At 39.8% G+C, this 21,610-nt stretch overlaps 1 protein-coding gene across 4 annotated transcripts in view; it reads right to left on the reverse strand.

The window, feature by feature from the left end:
* PDE1C (phosphodiesterase 1C) overlaps positions 1 to 21,610 on the reverse strand; it is a 507,283-nt gene that overhangs the window by 269,491 nt on the left and 216,182 nt on the right. The window contains exon 2 of one of the 4 annotated variants that reach the window (XM_043589211.1): positions 15,081 to 15,107. The exons of the other annotated variants lie outside the window; for them this stretch is intronic. Within the exon in view, the coding sequence (XP_043445146.1) occupies positions 15,081 to 15,107 (27 nt within the window). The remainder of the gene's footprint in view (positions 1 to 15,080; positions 15,108 to 21,610) is intronic. 4 annotated transcript variants of the gene reach the window in all.

Raw genomic sequence — 21,610 nt, forward strand, 5'->3', positions numbered from 1 at the left:
TGGGAAAAGCCACCCCACGTTTCAGCTATAATGTACCTGGTCAATTGTGAAATCGACTTGAAGGGAGAGAAATCTCATCTTGACCCCATTTGGTAATGAACGCAAAAGGCAGCCTGGCCACCAAAGAAAATGCCAGAGAAGGGGCAACTCAGAGAAAATTCAACCAACTTAGGCAGTGGAATAATGTTCTGTGAGTGCCAAGCTGGCCTTACTGCCACCTATTACAACAGTTTTTCAAATCAAGGACTTCTCCATTCCCACATAGTTTGCTTCAAAAATGACTTCTCCTTCCACAAATGATGTTCCTCTGTCTGAGAACCACATATGTAAGAAACAAGGGCAAAGGAGGAGGCATCTAAGCCACCAGGTCAACCATATTCACTCATCCACCTGCTCCAACACAGTCATCCTGGTTTTATTAGGGAAACAAAAATGAGTAAGGGGGTCTTCCCTAAGAAGGAGCTTATGGGATGGTTACGGAGACAAACAAACAAGAATCCAGTGTAACAACTAAAACACTGTAGGTACCAACGAGACACCACAGAGATACAGAGGAGGGATTGTATAGCTTACAGGGAACTGTATAGGTTAAATGTTTATATTAAAAAGACAAAAGGTTTAAAATCAATACTCTAAGTTTCATCTTAAGAAGTTAGAAAATTAAACCCAAATTAAGTAGAAAAAAGGAAATGATAAAAATAAGAGCAGAAAGCAATGAAGTGTTAATCAACAGAAAAAGTTACAGAAAAAAAGATAGGTTTTAAAAAACATTAATAAAAGTAATAAGCAAGTAGCAAGACTGATCAAAAATGATGAGAGAAACCACAAATTATCAATATCAGGAATGAAAGAAGGGATATCACTGCAGATTTCACAGACATTTGAAAGATGGTAAGCAACATCATGTCAGTGAATATAACAGATGAAATGAACAAATTTTGTGACAAACACAAATTACCAAGAATGACACAAGAAGAAACAGAAAATCAGAATAGTCCTATACCTAGCAAGGCAATGGTTATCCAAGTGTGGTTCCCCAGTCTAATAGCATCAGCAACACCTGGGAACTTTCTGAAATGTAAATCCTCAGGCTCTACTCCAGATTTATGGAATCTGAATTCTGGGGATGAGTCTCAGCAAGCTGTGTTTTAACAAACCTTCCTAGTGTTTCTGATATCATTGGAGAACTGTTTTAATACGTTCTTCCCACAAGAAATCCAGACCCAGATGGTTCCACTGATGAATTCTAACAAACATATAAGAAATATAAGAACATTGATAACTGTGGTTACCTTTTGGGTACTGAATGGGATTAACCAATGATTAAAAGAGACTTTGGCTTTATACACAATCTTTTTTTTTTTTTTACAGTGAGAATGTACTCACAAATTATTTGTATAATCAAAACAAATAAAAATATTCAAAACAGGAAAAAAAAAAGACCAGCCTTATAAAAACTGAGAAAATAGAGGACAGAATACTTCCTCATCATTACTTTTCATCTCTATTGTCTTATGGAAAATGTAGCAGATTCTTTTTACCTGCCCTTTTAGTTTTTATTTTGAAGTGGTTCTTGGTTTCTTTGGGATGAGCCACTCTGACAGACAAGTGGTCCACAGGGTCTGGGTGGCCACAGTACATGCCTTCAAATTAAGGAAAGTCTTTATTAATTGTCTCCTTTCCTTTGCTTGCAGCCCTTAGAGAAGTGATTACCTACTTCTCTACGCAGCAGCTCTCTGCTCATGGCGCACCCGCTAGGAGACCCACAGCACAGTGATCCTGCCCTCCCCTTACATACCAAAACCCACTCAAGCCAGAGAGACTGGGACTCAGATAACAAAAGTGATTAAAATCAAGTATCCACTCATGTTGCTCCTTCTAAATAAATACCCATAAAAACTTTCCACATCTGGCTATTTTCTCTTATTTAAGTCTCAGCTCAAGAGTCACCTCCAGCAAGATTTTCAGAGCCCCTAGACTAAGCAGAGCACTCCCTCTGCTATGCCTCTGCACCTCTATCAAAAATCTTATATTCAAATAAGCTGTCTGGGTCCCTATCTGTCTCCCATTGTGTCATTAGCTCTTTGAGAAACCACACCTTACTCTTTCTTTTCATTTTTTAATATCTCACAGTGCATGACCATCACATAGCTGATTCCCAGTAAATATGCAGTGAAGTGAAGAGTCTGGGAATGAAGTCAGACAAGCTGAAATCTACACCCATAAATAAAACATGCTAACTTCATTTTACTCAATACTTTTGGCAGAACTCATTTTTAAAACTAAATACTTTTAATTTGCCCTTTGTTCAATCTCTCAGTGGTGTTATTGTTAGTGCAAACTATGTGGACTGACTTTCACTTTGCAGCCTGATCTCCCCTTTTAAATGCTGGGTGGGTACAGTAGGTCCCTGCCACTGACCTGTGCATTGCAGGACATCTTGAAAGATAAATATAGGGACCAAGAGAATAGCAGTGAACAGATAATACCTAAAATCTTTGGCTAAAACAGTCAGATTCCTTCTTTTAGGCTCTTTCTAGAGACCTGTACTTTATCTCCACAACTTTATGAATCAGCCTGAAGCACAAGGCAGATTCTCCCACCTCTGCCCATAATTTGTTGGCACTGGTCCAACTACTCCTCTGACAAATGAGATCCTGAAGAATTAATCTCCTACACAAGCAGAGTAAGTCCTTGTGGGAGACCAAGTATCGCAGAGAGTTTGCAAGGTCTCATTCTTTATTATGATGAAAATGGCATTCTATAGCCATTAATTTTTACTGGGAAGGAGAGCATTATATTAACAGCTAATATTTATTAATCACTTACCACATACCTAGAACAGTGTCATATACATTTATATACATATACATACACACATTGTCTCATAAATATATTGTCATATATACATATACATGTCACATCGTCATATATATACACATATACATATACATATACATACACATACACATATACATATACATATACATATACATATACATATACATACATTGTCTCATTTAAACCTTATCAACAACCTTAAGAATTAGGAACTTTTAGTAGCCCATACCCTGAAAATATGCACACTTAACAGGCTGAAATATCACAAAATTAAGAAGGGGTGGAGATGAGATTTACATTTAGGCCCCTCAGACCCCAAAATCTATGCCCTGAGTCTCAATATTACATTGTCTTGTTAATAGACTTCTGGTATAATTATGCACCTACAATATCCCACACAAACCAAAGGCAGAAGTCACTGATAATCAAGGAAGGGGAATCATCCACCCCACCAATCTAAAGACCTAAAGTACCCTTTAAACATGATTCATTAATAAGCAACTAATTAAAATTTTTTTCTTTCTATTCAAAATAATGATGTTAAATGGGAAACTAATATTTAAGCCATGTGATGGCTTCATCAGAACCTCATCTGTTAAATCATGCTAACGGAACACATTTCTGAATACAGAGAAGTCAGCAGGGGAAAAAAAACAGATGTAAAGCAAACAGGTGGAAGTATGAAGTCAGTGTAATCTAATGAGCATAAACCACAGTCTTAATCAATAGCTATCTGCATGGGCCACCAGGAACACCATCACTGTCACCATCACAGTCACCACCATCACCATCATCAGTATTGTTATTATTCAGTACCTTCATCCACCCACTACCCTCCCCCCCCCCAGCAATATGATCCCTGAAGAAATGAGGCTTCTGTTTACCTATCAAACAGGCACTGTTTGCATTACCAAAAGGGTTAATTTTCTAACCTTTTTCTCTTGATAATGGGTCATGAGTGAACAGTAGCAACTAGTAAATATTTTACAATTGTTACTATTACTAACAACACAGTACATTCAAATTAGTAAAAATTACTGCAAAATCATGGCAAAATTGCTTGGACTTATCAATTTGGCATACCAGTAGAGAATGATCGTGTAACTCACAGTCCATATTGCACACATCAGGCTCATTTCTTAAGCTATTTAATTGTTGTGCCAGCTCTAAGAGACTCCTGATTATGATCTAAATGATAAAACGCAACTTAAAGATTAAGGAACTGATTGTAGGAAAGTCATCCCATAAATTCTCCATTTGTATTTACCCCAGGAGGCATCAGGACCACCGGGACACCCCAGCTCTGCTGGCAAAGCCCTGTGACGCACAAACGCAGCTGCTGAGAGAGGCTAGCCCTGTGACTCTACACAGAGCCATGTTTTCAGACCTGCGCGACTGGCGGAAGACTTGTATCAGCCTCAAGGGACATTTTTGTTGTCTGGCGGATAAGTAGGAATCCATTCCAATTTATACTGGGGCTTACTTTGTAGCTACTAGTTTTCACTGAAATTACTGATAATTCATGAAACAGATGGGACTTCATTTCTCAGTAAATTTGTTTTGCTTTATTGCCTCCCATGTAGCAATACGCAACAGTATCAGAGTGTTTCTTTTAAAATCTGTGATTTTATGTTTCTCAGGGTTAATAGAATATAATAGCATGTAGAACTTATGATTTCTGATTTGTTTCAGCCTATACTATATTTACATAAACCAAACAATATTATCTTTTCAAAACAATTTCAAAACCTCTTTCAATGCCTGATTTAAAGTACTTTAAAATTTTTTCTTATAAAATTTAAATGCATCTAATACACTATAAAATTTTCCACGTCAACTAAATAAACTATGAAACAGAATTCATAAATCTGCTACATAAAGAGTGAATCATAGGTCAAAATAGTAACATTAATAATAATAGCTAAGATACTCTTTACACTTACAAAAAGCTGGAAAGCACACTTAATGTTTTCAATCTTTATTTTATTTAATCCTTACAACAACCCTATAGGTGAGAACTATTATTATTCCCTTTGTACAGACAAAGAAAGTGAGGCTCAGAGCAAGGTTTCTCAACATCAACACTACTCACGTAATGAATCAGATAATTCTTTGTTAAGGTGGAGATGTTCTGGGCACTATAGGAAGTTTAACAGCATCCTTGGCCTCTATCTACTAGATGCCAGTTGTATACCCCCCTCTCAGATGTGACAGCCAAAAATACCTCCAGACATTGCCAAATGTCCTCGGTGGTGGGAAGGACACTCCCCCTCCACTCAGTAGTGTGGAGTCACTACCACTTGAGAATCACTAGCTTAGAGAAATTAAGCAATTTACTAACTGTCATATATAGGAAATGGTAAAGCAGGGAAGCCAGGGAGGCTGATTCTAGAAAGCATGCTACCAACCAATAAAATACAGTGCTATTTACTCTGTCATAGTTTAAAAAACATAACTTTCCCCTCAAAATTGAAAACTAAATATGAGGATGAACTATGGGTGCCTTCCTATGGAAAGATCTTCCCTGACCACACCAGACTGAGCCACTTCACACTTATATTTCGTAATTAAGGACCATATTCCAATGGCTATTGACTTGGCATAGCTTGCACGCCTGCCCCATCTACCCCAACCTTCTTTCTGTTCTGTTACATGTGCCCCATCACTTGTTAATGCTGATTCCATCCTTCAGTAAATAAGACACAGTCTCTACCCTTCGCAGAGCCCCTAAAAAGCAGGGCCTATCTTCTTCCTACTTCCCGCTTCCTCAGGTGAGCCTGCACTCAAAGTGCAAGCCCTTGGCAAAGTGGCCACAGAATTCTGATTTTCTGAGAGATCTCCCAAGCACTCAGTGACTGAGCACATCATGTGCCAAAGACTTCCTATGTGTTTCATATATACTATTTCATTCTCAGCTCACAAGAATCATAGGAAGCAAGTATTATTATTTCCATGTGTTATTGGCCAAGAGGAAACTGAGGTTTGGGTAAGTAGGGGAACCTACCCAAACATTACACAGGATTCCTGCCAGGACTCAGATTTCATGGATAAGCGAAGACTACAGACACATGTCTTCCAAAGAATGTTCTCTGCTTAGTCTATTGCCTCCAACTTGCTTAAAATGTTCCTTCAGGTCCCGTCTCCCGATATCCCAAAGTCATGGGAATAAACAAAACAGAGCGGAGGGTGAGTCCACTCATGCAGAGACAAAGGGAAAAATTCAGGCAGTGACCTCATGAACTCTGAAAAGGAATTATCTTATTAAATCAGAGGATAGAAAAATACAGAACAAGTTTTCTTTTATCTGATTCTCCTTTTGTTATTTACTTTTTATGCATAAAAAGTTACGTATTCATGTATGAGTGATTATATCACTTCAAAGTACTTTAAGCTGTTGTACTAAAATAAATTATTTTGAAAAAAAGAACCTGGTGGTAGAGGTGAATTTTTCCCCCTTCAATCACATTATTTAAATATAGCTTGTTAGGTTTCTTTTTTTAAGGCTTCATTAAACTTTCTTGAGAGCTTCAACTGTGGGTTGAAGCCAAATACGAAATTTTTCAAATGTAAAATGTCCCAATGAAAAAAAGAACAATTGGTGGAGAGGGGAAATGAACTCCAAAAGACATTTCTTTCTGACTCTGATTATATTCAGCTTTAAGCTGCTTCCTTTGGGAGGTTGGAGGTCGGGGTGTGGGAGTTCCTGAGCTGTAAAAAATTATGAAACCACTTGAATAGAAAGAACCCAAGAAGGTTTTGGCATCTCAAAGTCTTGCCTTTAAACCCTAGTCCAACCACTTTTCTGCTTTGTGACCTCAGTCAAGTTACTCATTTTCTCTGAGTTACTCATCTGTCAAACAGGATCACCATGAAGATTAAACTAGATAATGAGTGTGAAACACCTAGTACAGAGTAGATACACAATAAATTTAACCAACAGGGTGCCTTTTAGACATACCTGTATTTTTGCCAAATTCTGCTTTGGCAATTGTCTTTCCATGCCTTTATCATGGTCAGTTCACATTATTTAGGTGAAATCAGAAATATCTAAACCTAGGGTGATCTGGCTGGTGGCCAAAGAGCCATCGGTATGGGGCCAGTCTATGCTACCAGCTTAGTGACCTCCATTCTCAGCCTCAATGCTGCTCCTCTCCCATGATGCAGTTATAAGTCCTCAAGTGCTTGCCATCACTGCAAAGATTGTGGTGCCTGGGCTTTCTAGTGGAAGGACCTCAGTAACTAGAATATGAGAATAGTCATTTTTGAGCCAAACGGAACCAGAGAAAGCCGTATATTCAACCTCAATCTCTTTACAGATGAGGACACTAGGACCACAGAGGAGTAATTTGGCAAAGCTAAGCTAGCGACAGGATCCAAATCTGATTCTTAATTTTTCATCTACACCAGTGGTTCTCAACTAGAGGTGATTTTGGCCACCTCACCCCCCACCCAGGAGACACTTTTGGTCATCACGACCAAGGGATGGGGATTGCTACTGGCATTTAGTGAGTAGAGCCCAGAGATATTACTAAACATCCTACGATGCACAGGATATCCTCACAATGGAAACAGCAATAGTGCCAAAGCTAAGAAAGTCTGATCTACACTGTTGGATCCAGTGTCTCCAGAGACTCCAAGAGCTGCCTCTTAAGCTGCTGTTGTTGGGCATTGGACTTGGCCTCAATTTGGAATCAATCAAGTCAATTCTGACTCTTTAGTATTGAGGGCCAGTAGGATTAGGAGGGAGTAGAGACTTGTCTACCCAGGCAACTTAAAGTCTGGGCTTAACTTGTGAAGCATAGTGATACGTCCAGCATGAGTGCTACTGAAGTCTTAAAGACACACTTAAGTCTTACTGGGCAATCTAAGAAAATGATGCTCAAAACCACTTTGGCAAATACCACAGAACAGCCAAATGATGTACACCATACAGTTATCAAATATTTAGAATAATGAACTGCAAACAAATACATTTGACATTGCCCTAAACATCTCTAGAATTAATGGTTTGAATCAAGAAAAGATAAAAGATTGAAGCCCTGGTAATAGAGCAAAAATACTCTCAGAGTTTCTACCCAAAGCTAAAGTTCCACATTGAAAGAACTTAAATAGAAGAGAAAAGCAGAGTCAATGATCCAAACAATTACACACTTTCTGGTTCTTGACCATCTGGCTTGCTGACCTCGTAGGACTCTACCCTGACCAGTGGGAGGACCAAACGAGATGTGGGAGTATGTGGTGATCGGCAAAGCCATTTGTAAGTATGAGTCATTTATCAATCTGAGCTTGTTTACCCACAGTTCCACTTGGTAATTCTGACTTTGGTTCTGACCCAGGGTAAAAAAATATATGGAGGATCCCAATCTGATTCACTCATACATTCAACCCACATTTAACAAATACCAATCACATCCAATGCACCATGCTTTTGAGGAGCATATTTCCTACTCAACAAAATCACATTGATGCATAGAAGAATGACATGCACCCAATTATTTCTTGCACATGGAATTAGAGCAGCATAACTGGATAAGCAAGATCTCTTTTATGTGGAAAGATCTAAGAAGGCTTCACGGAAAGAAGCAATATTTGAATTGGACCTTCAAGAAAACATGGGCTTTCAACAGGTAAAAATGAAAACATTCAAAATACTAGAAAGATTATGAATGAGGAATGGATAACAGAAAACACAAGGTAAATATGGCCATCAGTGAGGAGGAGAGCTTGACTGGAACTTAGGATGAATGGAAGGGGGTAACAGAGACAAAGCAGGAAAGTGAGATGGATGCAGATGAGAAACCCTTAAAATCCTACACAAGAAGACAGCCTTTATTAGCCAAAAGGAAGCCAAAGGAGGTTTGTTGTTGTTGTTGACATGGCACAATCAGAGACACTGTGGGAAAAGTGATCAGACATAGGTATGCAGAATGAGATGAAGAAACCAGAGTAAAGAGAGGGGTTAAGAAAACTCATTGGATACTCTAAGAAATGGGTAATGAGACTGGACCAAGATCATGAGAATGAAAATAGTGAGAAGTAAAAGCCCACAACCTATTAGAAACCTGTCTACCATGGGCAAAGGGGGAGAACAAAATGTTAAAGTTGAAGAAACACACACAACAGACGATCATATGAAGTGACTCAAAAGTGTTGTTGATCCTGGGTGAGTAGGAAAATGGTAATAATTATAATTATCATATACAAAGATGGAAGAGAAATGAAGACTGAATTGTGCCTAGATGATCTTCTTGACTCAGAAAATGACAACCCACTGACAAGGTCATTACTGCTACTAGTATCTACATATACTACTCAGATTCAGTGCCTGAGCTACTTACAGTATCTCAGCACCCTCTCTTACCACACTCAGTTCCTAACTCCTGCTACACCACCTCTCTGGCTCTAGATCCCTGCACCTGTGCTCCTCAGACTCCTGCTGCTATATTAGGAGGGCAACTGAATGAGAAAGGAATGAATGAGTGGTAGTTGCCTGATACTCTGACCTCTGACCAAACTATCTATGTAGACCCTCCATCACCTTCCTTTCTTCACCTGAAATTAACTGCCTTGGGCATTATCCTTTGTGCATCTCCGTGTCCATCTGTGATCTGTGCTCTAACCAAACCATTTTGCTGTTCTTTCTGGTGTACCTTAACCTGCTACCATTCACTGTAAAGTCACTTGATTCAGTTGGCAATCTTGGAATGTAAATTAGACATATTCTCACAGCTGATACACATGTCCTTACTACTCTGAGAATGTATTAGTCATCACAAATATTGGAAAATATTTTTCAAAGGACTTTATCTCTTAGAAGATCCTCATGTCCCTGATGTCACCAATATTTAGACTCTAAATATCAATACTACTAAGTAGTGGTATCCAAAATTATCCATAAGTATGTGAAACTATGCGCATTGATTTCTCAAATATCCCCTTCAACTTTCTCCAAAAGTTACTTGATTGTCATTTTTCACAGCAAAAGTAAGAACAACAGTCCACTAATTCTCTGTCTGTGATACTGAAAGAGCTTCAGAATTCACCAATGAGCCTTTATATGTCCCAGAATGAGAAAGGGGGCACAGCTCAGCAGAAGATGCACTTGCTCACACAAGGATACAAGTGCTTAGAAAGTAGCCTTCCCAAAGGGTGATATCCACTCATCTTCCCACATGACAATCTGTTATTAACAGCAAAGGTGGCAGTTTTGCTGATGACTCATTAAGCATGCTGATTCGTGACAGCATAGGCAGACCTGACTACGGGAATCATTTGCTGGATTTAATCAATTATTGGGCTCATCAAATGTGATTACTAAGCCACATAAAACTCCAAGTGAAAGAAGGCATAAGACAGTTGGAGGAAAAAAAATAGTTCCTTGTTTTGCCTTGCAACAGATAGACTCTATTATCTACATGTGAGATACCCACTCTACTGATTATCTCCACATGTTTTTATCCTGGGCTCTCTTCCTTCTAATGTCCAGAATATTTGTGAGACAATTGCTTTTTTGAGAGAAAGCCTAAAGGATCAGTAAAACATCCACTTTTAAGATAGCTGAACACATGAAGAAAACAGAGAAAAAATTCTCAATTATCCTGTTGGACTTTAATATGCCCATACTTCCAAGCACCGTGAATAAGAAGCAATATTATTTGTGATCTAGTGAGAGACGAGTGTAATGTATAATGGAAATATCTTCCCAAATGACCGACTTTTCCCAATGACCTTCAATACTAATAGCACTTACCATATTCTAATTATTTTGTTCACATGTGCCTTAACTACAAGTCTGCGTACCTCTTAATAGAGGCGATTTCTTACACTGTTGACCTAGAAAAACACAGGTTTGAACTGTGCATGTCCATACACACAAGATTTTATATATATACACACACATATACAGTACAGCACTTTAAATGTATTTTCCCTTCCTTATGATTTTCTTAATAACATTTTCTTCTAAGTTTGTTGTAAGAATACAGTATATTATACATACACATAACTGTTTATGTTATTGGTAAGGCTTACAGTCAACAGTAAACCATATTAGTGATTAAATTTGGGGGGAGCCAAAACTTATACACAGATTTTCAACTGCACAGAGATTGGTGTCCCTACCCCCCATGCTGTTCAAGGGTCAACTGTATATGTTTTTATTTCCAGTACTTATTTAAGTGTATGGCAATAGTATTAAGTAAATGTGTTAAATTGAAAGATTTTTGTAAAGTACTTTGCATGTGACTATCAATCTAATTTGATGACCAAAAAGATGAGAGCGACCACCTTTGGCTAAAGTCATTTGGTCATAGAAATGTCTAGATTTATAAAGTGAGTAAATCAGATATAGTCAGAACCAGAACTTCCTACATTATCTAAACAGAGCTAAGATTTGATAATCAAGCAACCAACCAACCAGGCAACCAAGCTACAATTAATAACAAATCAACAAAAACCTTTTTGCTAATGAAGTTTTCCCTATCTGATGTGGCTTGAAATTCTAACTCCCCACCAGTCTGACCAAATTATTTCCACAGTCCAGACATGAAAACTGGACATGTGTCTGCAGAGGTCCCTGAGGTCTGTGGATAAGTCCTCATTTGTACCTTTGCCTCTGATTCTGCGGACCAATCACAGCATTTCCAGGCACACTAAAATAGGGGTGTGAGTACGTGCACACATGTGGGTGCATGTGTGCGTTAGAAGGACTTCTAACATGAATTCGGCTTATAACACCATCTCTGGTAGCAATTCCTTTCTTTAGTAGCAACCGAGAAATATTAGATTATTTCTAGGTATTTGTGATGATTGTATACATGATCTGGCATACTTTCTCAAAGATATAAACTTCTCAGAGCCAGACCTGATAACTTGAATCTGCAGCTGTATTAAAAACAACCTGATGAGAATTTTCGGGGTAAGCAGGTCTCTTGAGTAATCCCTCTAGCTGTCAAATTACCATGTCACCACTTCAACGAATCCCTTGGAACAATTGGCCCTCGTGGACAAGACTCATTCATTCACAAGGCGAAAGGATGGTTCCCCTTAATTGTGTTGATTTAAGGCCTAATCCAATAAGGGTTTCTGTGCAGGGAGAAGCTTACCTACTAGTTACTGGTGTACTTGTTAACCCAGTAAAGAGTTCCTATAACATCATTCCTTCGGTTGAAATTCTGGTCTTGGAAGAGACGAGTATATTTTCCTTAATATTAAAAGTGAAATTCACCGGGGCACCTGGGTGGCGCAGTCGGTTAAGCGTCCGACTTCAGCCAGGTCACGATCTCACGGCCCGTGAGTTCGAGCCCTGCGTCGGGCTCTGGGCTGATGGCTCGGAGCCTGGAGCTTGCTTCCGATTCTGTGTCTCCCTCTCTCTCTGCCCCTCCCCCGTTCATGCTCTGTCTCTCTCTGTCCCAAAAATAAATAAACGTTAAAAAAAAAAAAAGTGAAATTCAGTAAAAGCACTATCATAACATTCTTTGGGGCTACTAAGATCTGCCTGGTCCTTGATAAAATATTTTTAAAAAGATACCTACTTCAGTTAAGTTGTAGTAGGATGATGATGACTTTGAAAGCCAGAGGATTTTTTTAAATTCTTTTTAATGTTTATTTATTTATGAGAGGAAAAAAGAGACAGGGCATGAGCAGGGGAGGGGCAGGGAGAGAGGGAGACACAGAATCGGAAGCAGGCTCCAGGCTCTGAGCTGTCAGCCCAGAGCCCGACACGGGGCTCCAACCCACCAACCATGAGATCATGACCTAAGCCAAAGTCGATGCTTAAAGGACTGAGCCACCCAGGTGCCCCATGATTTCTTTTTCTTTAACATGGCTTTGAAAGATAAATAAATACATAAGTGAAATGAAATGAAGCCTAGGACTCTCATCCTAGTTTAAACACAGGTAGATTATTTTTGTATCCTGGGCTCCTAATGTCCAAAACAAACCTATGAGATCTAAAGCTTTTTAATAAAACATTTATGTCATTTAGTTTTCCTACGTGAAGCCATCAGCTTTATCTGACTAATTATTAGTTGAGGCCAAACAACTACACTTAGCATGCAACTAACCAGCTGAGTCCGCACTAGGATGCTTGTCGCTAACATGAAAAAGGAATCACAGCTACAAATGAATCATCAAATAGACAAGCATACATTCAAACAGACCAGCATCTGAAAGAGGTATCAAGACATATTTAAAAGTGTCTCTCATTTATCAAATGAGGTATTCACTTAATCCAAATTTACAGATCCCTGGAAAAGTCCTCAAACAAGATCATTCTGAAAAAAGTTATAGGTTTGGTGTATGAAGAAGGTCTCAAATTCTTTAACAGCTTTCCATCAAGAGATGTAATCTATGTGCCCTTCTCTTGAATCTGGGTGGGTTCTGTGATATCTTGACCAATAAAATACAGAAGTGACACTGTACCAGTTTCTGGACCCAGGCTGTATAATTAAGAGACCAGCATCTTCTGCTTCTTATCTGTTGAAACACATGACCTAGGAAGCCAGCAAAGAGCGCAACTACCATGAGACCACCATGCAGTGAGAAGCCCAAGTTCTATGCTGGAAGGTGAAAGCCATGTGCAAAGAGAGAAAGAAACAAGGAGCACCAAGTCTTCCCACATGTGAGTAAAGAAACAATCTTGAAAGTGAACCCTCCATCTCCAGTAGCCCCAGCTCACTCCAGCTGGGTCAGGTGCAAACCACTCAGCCAAGTCCTTCCTGAATTCCTGATTCATAACACTGTGAGCAGAATAAAATGGTTGTTTTAAGCCATAAGTTTAGGGATGGTTTGTTATCAATGACAGATTAGTAGACATGGATCTATTTCACATGAAAATATGTATATGATTAAAAATAGAAGAGCTCAAACCAACCCTCTATTAATTTGCACTTTACATGACTTCAATGAAGCTGGCACAAGACAGTCTATTTTTTTATTACATCGACATAATAAGAAACGCAACAGCATTCATGTAAGATATGCAAAAATATGCTTTCAAAAATAATCTACATAGTAATTTGAAACTTGACAGGTTTGAGCCACTCTCTTGTAAAACTCCCTCCAACCTATTTATCCTTTCTTAAAATAAAATCGAAGTAACTTTGAAATATCTCATGCCCCAGGTTAACCACAAGTAAAAATGATAAATTACCTTTTACTACTGAAGACTATTATGCCCTCTAATCTGAGTGATTAATTTATATCCTGCTCAGTGGTTCACATGCAATTACTACCATGAACCCGATGAACTTGAACAAGACAGAATTATTTTGCCATCTGTATAAGCTCACTATATTTAGAAAAGTATAGCAACCTCCAAGAAGCCCTAAGGTTTTGTTCATCTTCTCTCAACGATGTGTGCACCTCTAAATCACATATCAAATTGTAACACCACTACTTTAGATTATCAACTTTATTTGGAAACCATAGGACAGGACTCTCTACCATGAGATGATGTTCATTAGAAAAGGTAAGAGTAAAGTGGTCATCCGAAAGTACCATTGTTAAAACCTACTGCATTGGTGATTTTTTTTTTATCTGAATGTAATCTGTTTAATGTTATAACACCAAAATCAAATCTAATCGATGAAAAGTAGACACCAGTCTTTTCGACTGAACTGCGGGCTTCTAATGCTTGGCAAACAAAAAGTCTGAGCAACGCTATTTCTTTGGAATGTGCTTTCCAAACTCTTCTCAATGAAACAAAGTAAGGGAGGATGATAAAAGATGATCTTCTACTTTAAATTATCTTTTCCATGGTTAAACCAAAAAAGACCAATAATGCCCTTGAAGGAATTTGTACCTATTTTGAGCTCAACAGCATTTTGTCAGAGAATCAGGCAAATAGGAATCGCAGGCAAAGGAAAATTCAAATGCTAAAAGTATACTTAAAGATGCTTTTATACTCCCATCCACAAACCTTCAGCACCTCCCAGGCCAGCCCCTCTCCGGTCAAAGTTTTAGTAAAGTCACTAGGTGGATCAGCAGTTAACAGGCCTTTTCATCCATCAGATCCATTCTCACAGGAAGGTATATACTCACAGTGCCACCCTAAATGTCTGCAATCAATTTTTAATTCCAGCAGCAGTAGTGATCCAAAGATTAAGCGGGGACCTCACTGAGAAGGAACCAAGAGACTGTTCATTACACTGAACGTCCACCATGAGCCAGACTTGCTATGAGTTGCACCATTAATGACTCAACCAACCAGCTCCCCTTTCTCAGAAAGACACTCTTACCTCTGGGATGTTTTCTTATATTTCCTCCTGTAGGAAAAGAAGCATAAACACACATCAGAAAAGGGTTTGTGGCAGGCAGTGAATTAGAAAAGGTAACTTCAGCAGGGATGGGTATGAAGGGGAACTTCAGCAGGGATGGGCATGGAAGGTTCTTTCTGTGAGGCTTGTGAGTTTCCAATACCAGCTAAAAGTTTCAGATTATTGTGTCATATTGTGGTCAGATGCATACAAGCAGTCTTAACAGTTACAAATAGCCTCCCAGGAGCTCAGTGGCTCTGCCCTCCTATGTTCTTCCCCTTCCCCTTTGAAGGCAGTGTAGTATCTGGGGTGAGGTCAGGCTTTAAAGACCACAAGACCCAGATTCAAATATCAGCCTTTCTATTTGTTAGGTTCATGGGGTTGGTGAGGAGTAAATGGGCAGGGTCTTATAAAGCATTTCTTTTGTCTGGCACATTTTAAACACCCAATAACTATTAGCTATTTGTATTGTAACTATTATTACTATTGCCTACACCATATAGCACTGGAGTCCCTTTAAGAATGTGCCTTTTACAATGAAAATGAGTCTTTCCGCTAAACCATAAGATCAGACATAAGCTCTTCCCAGAAGGAAGAAGGGAGGAAAGGGACAATGAGAAAGTCTAGAAGCAAAGGGGTAAGAGCAGCAGTAGGAACTTGCTAATGGCTCAGCTGTGGACTAGTCTTCTAGAAGAACACTTCCACAGGAGCAGAAATGGCTGGAGTTCTAGTGCACCTCTGCTATTTAGCCTTGGGCAAATCTACTGGGCATAGAGCTTCTTAATCTATCAAATGGAGATAGTATCTGCCCTGGCTATCTCATCCAGGTCATGGTGGCATCCAAGGGGAAAGTGGCCATCAAGTTTACTATCCCAATATCTCAATGGTTTTTATGTTCATGTCAGTTTTTGCAGACTCTAAAGTCTCTCAAAAGAGTCTGAATAGGATCTTAACTGGAGGGGATTCAAGGAAAGAAAGTGGTGGGAGAGGAAAATGTGTCTTCCTTGCTGCATCTCCAAGAAGTGCAATGCTTCCCAGTTGTAAGGAACTAAGGAGTTCCACACCTACGCTCCCATTACAGTCACTGCATCCAGGAAACTAAGCCACTGATTTGCTCATAGAGCTGTACATCACACATTTTTTTTTAAAAAGGGCACAGATGTTTCAAATTCAGAATCACTATGACCTGTTACATCTCTGTTCAGATGAAAAAATGAATGACAGTGTTAGGTGTTAAGTGAAGAAAGCAGCATGCAACGCAGAACCTACAGGATGATCTTGCCTAATGTACCAAATATCTATCTGAAAGGAAACACCAGAATGAAAACCATGACCACAGGGTAGTGGATTAATCGATCACTGCCTTTATATTTACTATTTTTACAATTATTCTATACCTGTATATAGTCACATATACAGATATACAGATATATAGGACTATATGAATATATAAAGATATTTACATGTTTGAATTTTATCATATATAAAGAGAGGAGGTCAACTAACAGAGTGGGTTAAGGCTTGAACTTTAGAACAAACTGTTCTGATCTTGGCTCTGGCACTTAGCTCTACAATATGTGACCAGTTCTTCAACTCCTCTGAGCCTCAGTTTCTTCATTTATAATGTGGGAATAATCAGAGAACCTCTCCCAAGACCTTGTGATAAGAAATAAATGAGATCGCCCACATGAATGTCAGTTTCACAAACGCAGATTCTTTGTGTGGTTCCCCACAGTAACCTAGTGCCTAAAAGAGCGCCTTGCACCCCCTCTAAAAGCTGTTCCTGGACCCCATCAGCAGTGACAGATCACTCTTCAGGCAGTAGCCAAGGGCAGAGGTTCCATCTACAGGCACAGAGCACAATGAGTTGTGGTGTGGCCCATGCCCTTGGCCCTTGTTAGGACTGTTGTCTACTAAACTGTGTTAAGAAATCTCTGGCAAGATAATGATAATGATAATAATAATAATAATAATAATAATAATCCATTGAGAGTGTGCAAGAACCAAAGACAATTGGGCAGGCAGGCCAGATGGATGCTCCTGGCTTCTACCCAGAAGCCCAACTAATTCTATCAGCAGAGGGTATCTTCAAAGGTCAGAAGAAGACAACCTTTGTTATTGGCTTCCACAGAATTCTCCTAGCATTTGCCAAGAAACATGCAAAGCAAATGCTGGGAGCGCTGAGACAAACAAAGATGAATAAAAATTAGAAGAGCTTCCATTTCCAGCACCCACTAGTAACAAGCACTCAAAACACATGGCTAATCCTCACAATACCACTGTTAAAATCCACTCTCTGAAAGAAATCTGGATTCTAAAAACAGAAATGAAGTCATGTACCTTAAGTGTTATTTTATGATAACAACCAATACAAGTGGGGTGGCTCAGAAAGCTTCATGAAGGAGGTAGTTTTGACTGATGGCTGGGATTTCAGCAAGGACAAATACGAAAGTATGACACAAACAGGTAAGGAGAGCATGTCTAGTGACCTCAAACCAGCCCAGCCCAGCCTAGCCAGATATGGGAGGAGATAGGCTAAAAAAGTGCTGAGGACAAAGTTAAGAAAAGTATTATAATTTATACCCTGTTTTAAAAGATGACACCTGGGAGAAAGGGTCACCTTTTGCATTGCCTTGTCTCATCTCCAAGTATGTGGAAAGACAATAGGGCTCTGGAATGTGACAGACTCAAAACCCAACCCCTACCCCCCACTCCCAGCCGTGAAACCTCAGGTAGGCTCTATGCTAAATCAAGCTTTAGTGTCCACATCTGTAAAATAGAAAGAATGATCTCAGAGGGCATAGCCAGGTACATGTATGCCATATAGACATTCTAAAAATTTTGCATCTCCTTGCCCCTATTTTGAGCTTCTTGAGGTCAAGGATCCTATTATGTAGATCTGTGTATCTACTCCAAGGGCTTGCACATCAACTAGCACATGGGTGGCACACAACATGCTTGTTGGCAAAATAAACGAATCATTTGCAGCTGCCACTCACACTTACCAAAATACTGGTTGTGCTTTTGGTAGACCCAAAGAAACAGAGACCAAAAATCTGATTTTCAGTATAATCCACTCCTGACACTCACTCCTCACCCTCATAGATGCATCCTTGGTTTCATAGACCTGAAGTTCTCTCTTCCCATCTTGTCCCAGGTAGTTTCAGAACCAAGACAGATCCAATCCAAATAGTGTCATCTTATACTGGAGTTGAAAGGTCGGCACTTAAAACACTGGAGAAAATGTACTTCCATGGAAATTACCCCACTCAAGAGCCACTCTCAGATCATTTGGACTGGGCAAGATCAGTGAGGCCTGAATGAGCCCTACTTATCCTTCAGCTCTCCGCTGAGACATCGCTTCCTCCTGAAAACCTTCTAGGGTCTCCCAAACTGGACAGCGCTCCTTTTGTATGTCCCACGGTGTCCAGAGTTCACCCACATCATTGCACTTGTCACTCCAGACAGTTAGGATCTGTTATGCTGATGGCAATGATAGCTTGTCTGCTACCTGCTGGTGTTTCTCTCTTTCTTAACACAGTGACTGTCAAATGGCAGCTACTCAATATATTGCTGGGGAATGAAGAAGTGAATGTATCAAGAAACTGATCAAAAACTTCTTTCTTTCTACTCATTTCCTTCTGTTCAGCAATGACTTACTATGAGCAGTAAGGACACCTACAACAGCCATCGTTTTCTACACACATGAGGAACGTAGAAAGAGAAGGCTGGGGGCCTCACAGTTGTGGAGCATCTCCTCTGTCCCATGTCCATTACACAAAGTAACTCACTTTGACATCTACAGACCCTGGGAGGGCTACCTCACTTTTCACTTAATGGAAGGGAGGTTCAGAGAGGTTAAGTAACTTAGCTAAGGATACAAAACCTTCAACTGGTTGAGAAAGAAAGCAAACTCTGAAGGCTTCAAAGAAAATTATGCAAATAAATCAAAGGGTGCCAAGAGGGAACTTAGACACTAGACAAAAATAAACAAAACCAACAACGATAAAACAAACTGGGTCCTTTCCTTCCAAACGCAGGAAATGAACTGGAAAAGAACCCAGTTTATTTTTGGCCTTTTGTTTTTAAGAACTTCATCAGAATTTATCCCTGATTCATAACCTGAAAGACAAAAGGAATATTTTTAAATGTTCTGTTTTGTTTTTTCAAACTTACTTCCAATTTACAATTTTTTGAAACCTGAAACAATACGCTGCAAATCTCAAAATTCACATAGCTAGACTGAGTCGATACAAAAAGTAGAGAATGACCAGGAGCTGCTGTGCTCTGAAATCTGGCAACCCTGGCAGCATGGGAGATGGAGATGGCGTGGCTTCATGCTCAGACAGAAGGCCAGTCATCTCCACAAGGCCAGGCCAAGGGAACTGTATCCACGAAGGTCTAGAACAGCGCTTTGCAAACTGTGCCCCAGAATGGGCTCTGCCCTCCTCACTCTGTGGACAGGCAATACAGCATTATGCTGATCGCTTGCCTGGACTCAAAGCTTCCTCCAGCTTGGAGTGTCCAATAAGCTACGTGACCTTAAGCAACTTCTATCACGTTCCCAACCACCAGTCTCCTCATCTGTAAAAGCCGGTTAACAATAACACCCACTGCACAAGATGATGTGAGAGTCAAGTGTAAGAATAATGTAAAGCCTTTAGCACAGTGCTGGGTATTCAGTAAGGGTTTGAGAGTCAGCTACTATATTAATAACAGCACTGAATAAATAATAATGGTATTTTAATTCAATAGGTTTCCAAATTTTGTTTGAAAAAAAAAGGTTTTCATTGATTAAAGAAGCAAAGAAAAAAGGCTGCAGATTGTTTTCTAAAAGTTAAAAAAAAAATTGAATACTTGCAATTCTCCTTATCTTATAACACTTGAACCACGAAGAAAGCAGGTGCTAACCTCAGTGTTGCTAAGAGGAGAAGGAGCCGAAACCGTGTCCAGCTTACCCCCAAGCCCGAAGGACCCTGCAGGCTATATACCGTGCCACACACTCTGGCTGTGGTCCCAGTAAACCTAGCAGAAGTACACACGTCCTTCTAATGTTGAAGTAGGACCATTGTTGAGAAGGCAGGAGAAAAAAAGTAAAAGTGAGTATTTATGAACTAGACGCCATAATAATCCTTAGAAATATCTCAAGTTACTTTGTTTTGAGAGGCAGAGGGAAAAAGAGAGAGTGTAGGGGATGGGCAGAGAGAGAAGGAGACAGAATCTTAAGCAGGCTCTACACCCAGCATGGAGCCTAACACAGGGCCCGATCTTTATGACCCTGAGATCATGACCTGAGCGAAAATCGAGAGTCAGCTGCTTAACTGACTGAGCCACCCAGGCGCCCCTTTAAAGTTGTCTTTTGATAAAGATTCTTTTTATCCAGCACTCCCTAAAAACTGAAGCCCATTGAGCTGCTAACACAGAATCCCTAAGCACCCACCAGAAGTTGTAACTCAATGCAGAGACATGATGTACTATAACCAGCATTGACTGACCTGTATCCACTTACCTCTTAGGCAAATTAAAAGCCTCCTGGTCTTCACTGAAAATCAATGTCTGTTTCATGTGGAATGTTTCTATGGAATTGTGGATTGACCAAGAATTATCATCGGTGTATGTGTACATGCACGTGTATAGAACAGGAAGTGAGGAGCTGGAAAATTTCCCCTCAAAGGCTTCCGTCTGTTTATACCCAGCTGATCACATTCTGCAAAGTGAATACTGAGATGAGAACATCACCAAAGAGCAAAGGGCACTGACCCCCAATATTTTAAAAAGTTACCGAAAGCTCTCCATAGCTGTGTCATCTAGCAGAGGCTTCTAGACACTGAACTTCATTTTACCTCTCCTGGCCCCAGCCAGGGAGAAAAAGGATGAAATTAAGCAAGCATAAAAGGGGTGATTCTGTCCATAGTAAACCTGGACCTACTTGGGGACAGAGCCCAAACAGCAAGGGAACAGCAAGAAACAACAAGGCAGGAGCAAGGATGCTTCTGAGGGGCTTTATTTGCTTTTTGGGTGGCTTGGAGTTCCCAAAGTACCAGGCATGCCCACAATCAAATAAATGTAAGTTTCACATACTCCAAAGTCAAACAGATGACTTGGGAATCATTCCTGATAGCCCGGATAAGTGAGGGTTGAATAAGCACTGATGTTAAATTACGAAGCGGCTGGCAGTCTTTCGTTTTTTTTTAAGTGAGTATCTTTGAGTAAGAGCCATATGGGTGCTACAATAATGAGGTTTATAAATAGGCTTAATATTCAAACAAGCTGGCTTAAAAAAAAACAAAACTTGTGTTCAGTTTCAAAGTTGACAGCAAGATACCTCCCAGTGGGGCACAAGAGGGTTTTCCGGTGTGGGAAGTTGAATGTACAACAACTACGCATGCACAGCATGCACAGTGAGAACTCTAGCTCTCGGCCTTCAGTGTTTGCCGGCACTTCCAGGCAATGGTGACTCATTCTGCTCCAGATCCCGTCTCCATCCTTCCCTACCAAGGTCACTACTGCTG

This window comes from Prionailurus bengalensis, chromosome A2 (assembly GCF_016509475.1).
Source record: "Prionailurus bengalensis isolate Pbe53 chromosome A2, Fcat_Pben_1.1_paternal_pri, whole genome shotgun sequence".
NCBI classification, from domain to species: domain Eukaryota; kingdom Metazoa; phylum Chordata; class Mammalia; order Carnivora; family Felidae; genus Prionailurus; species Prionailurus bengalensis.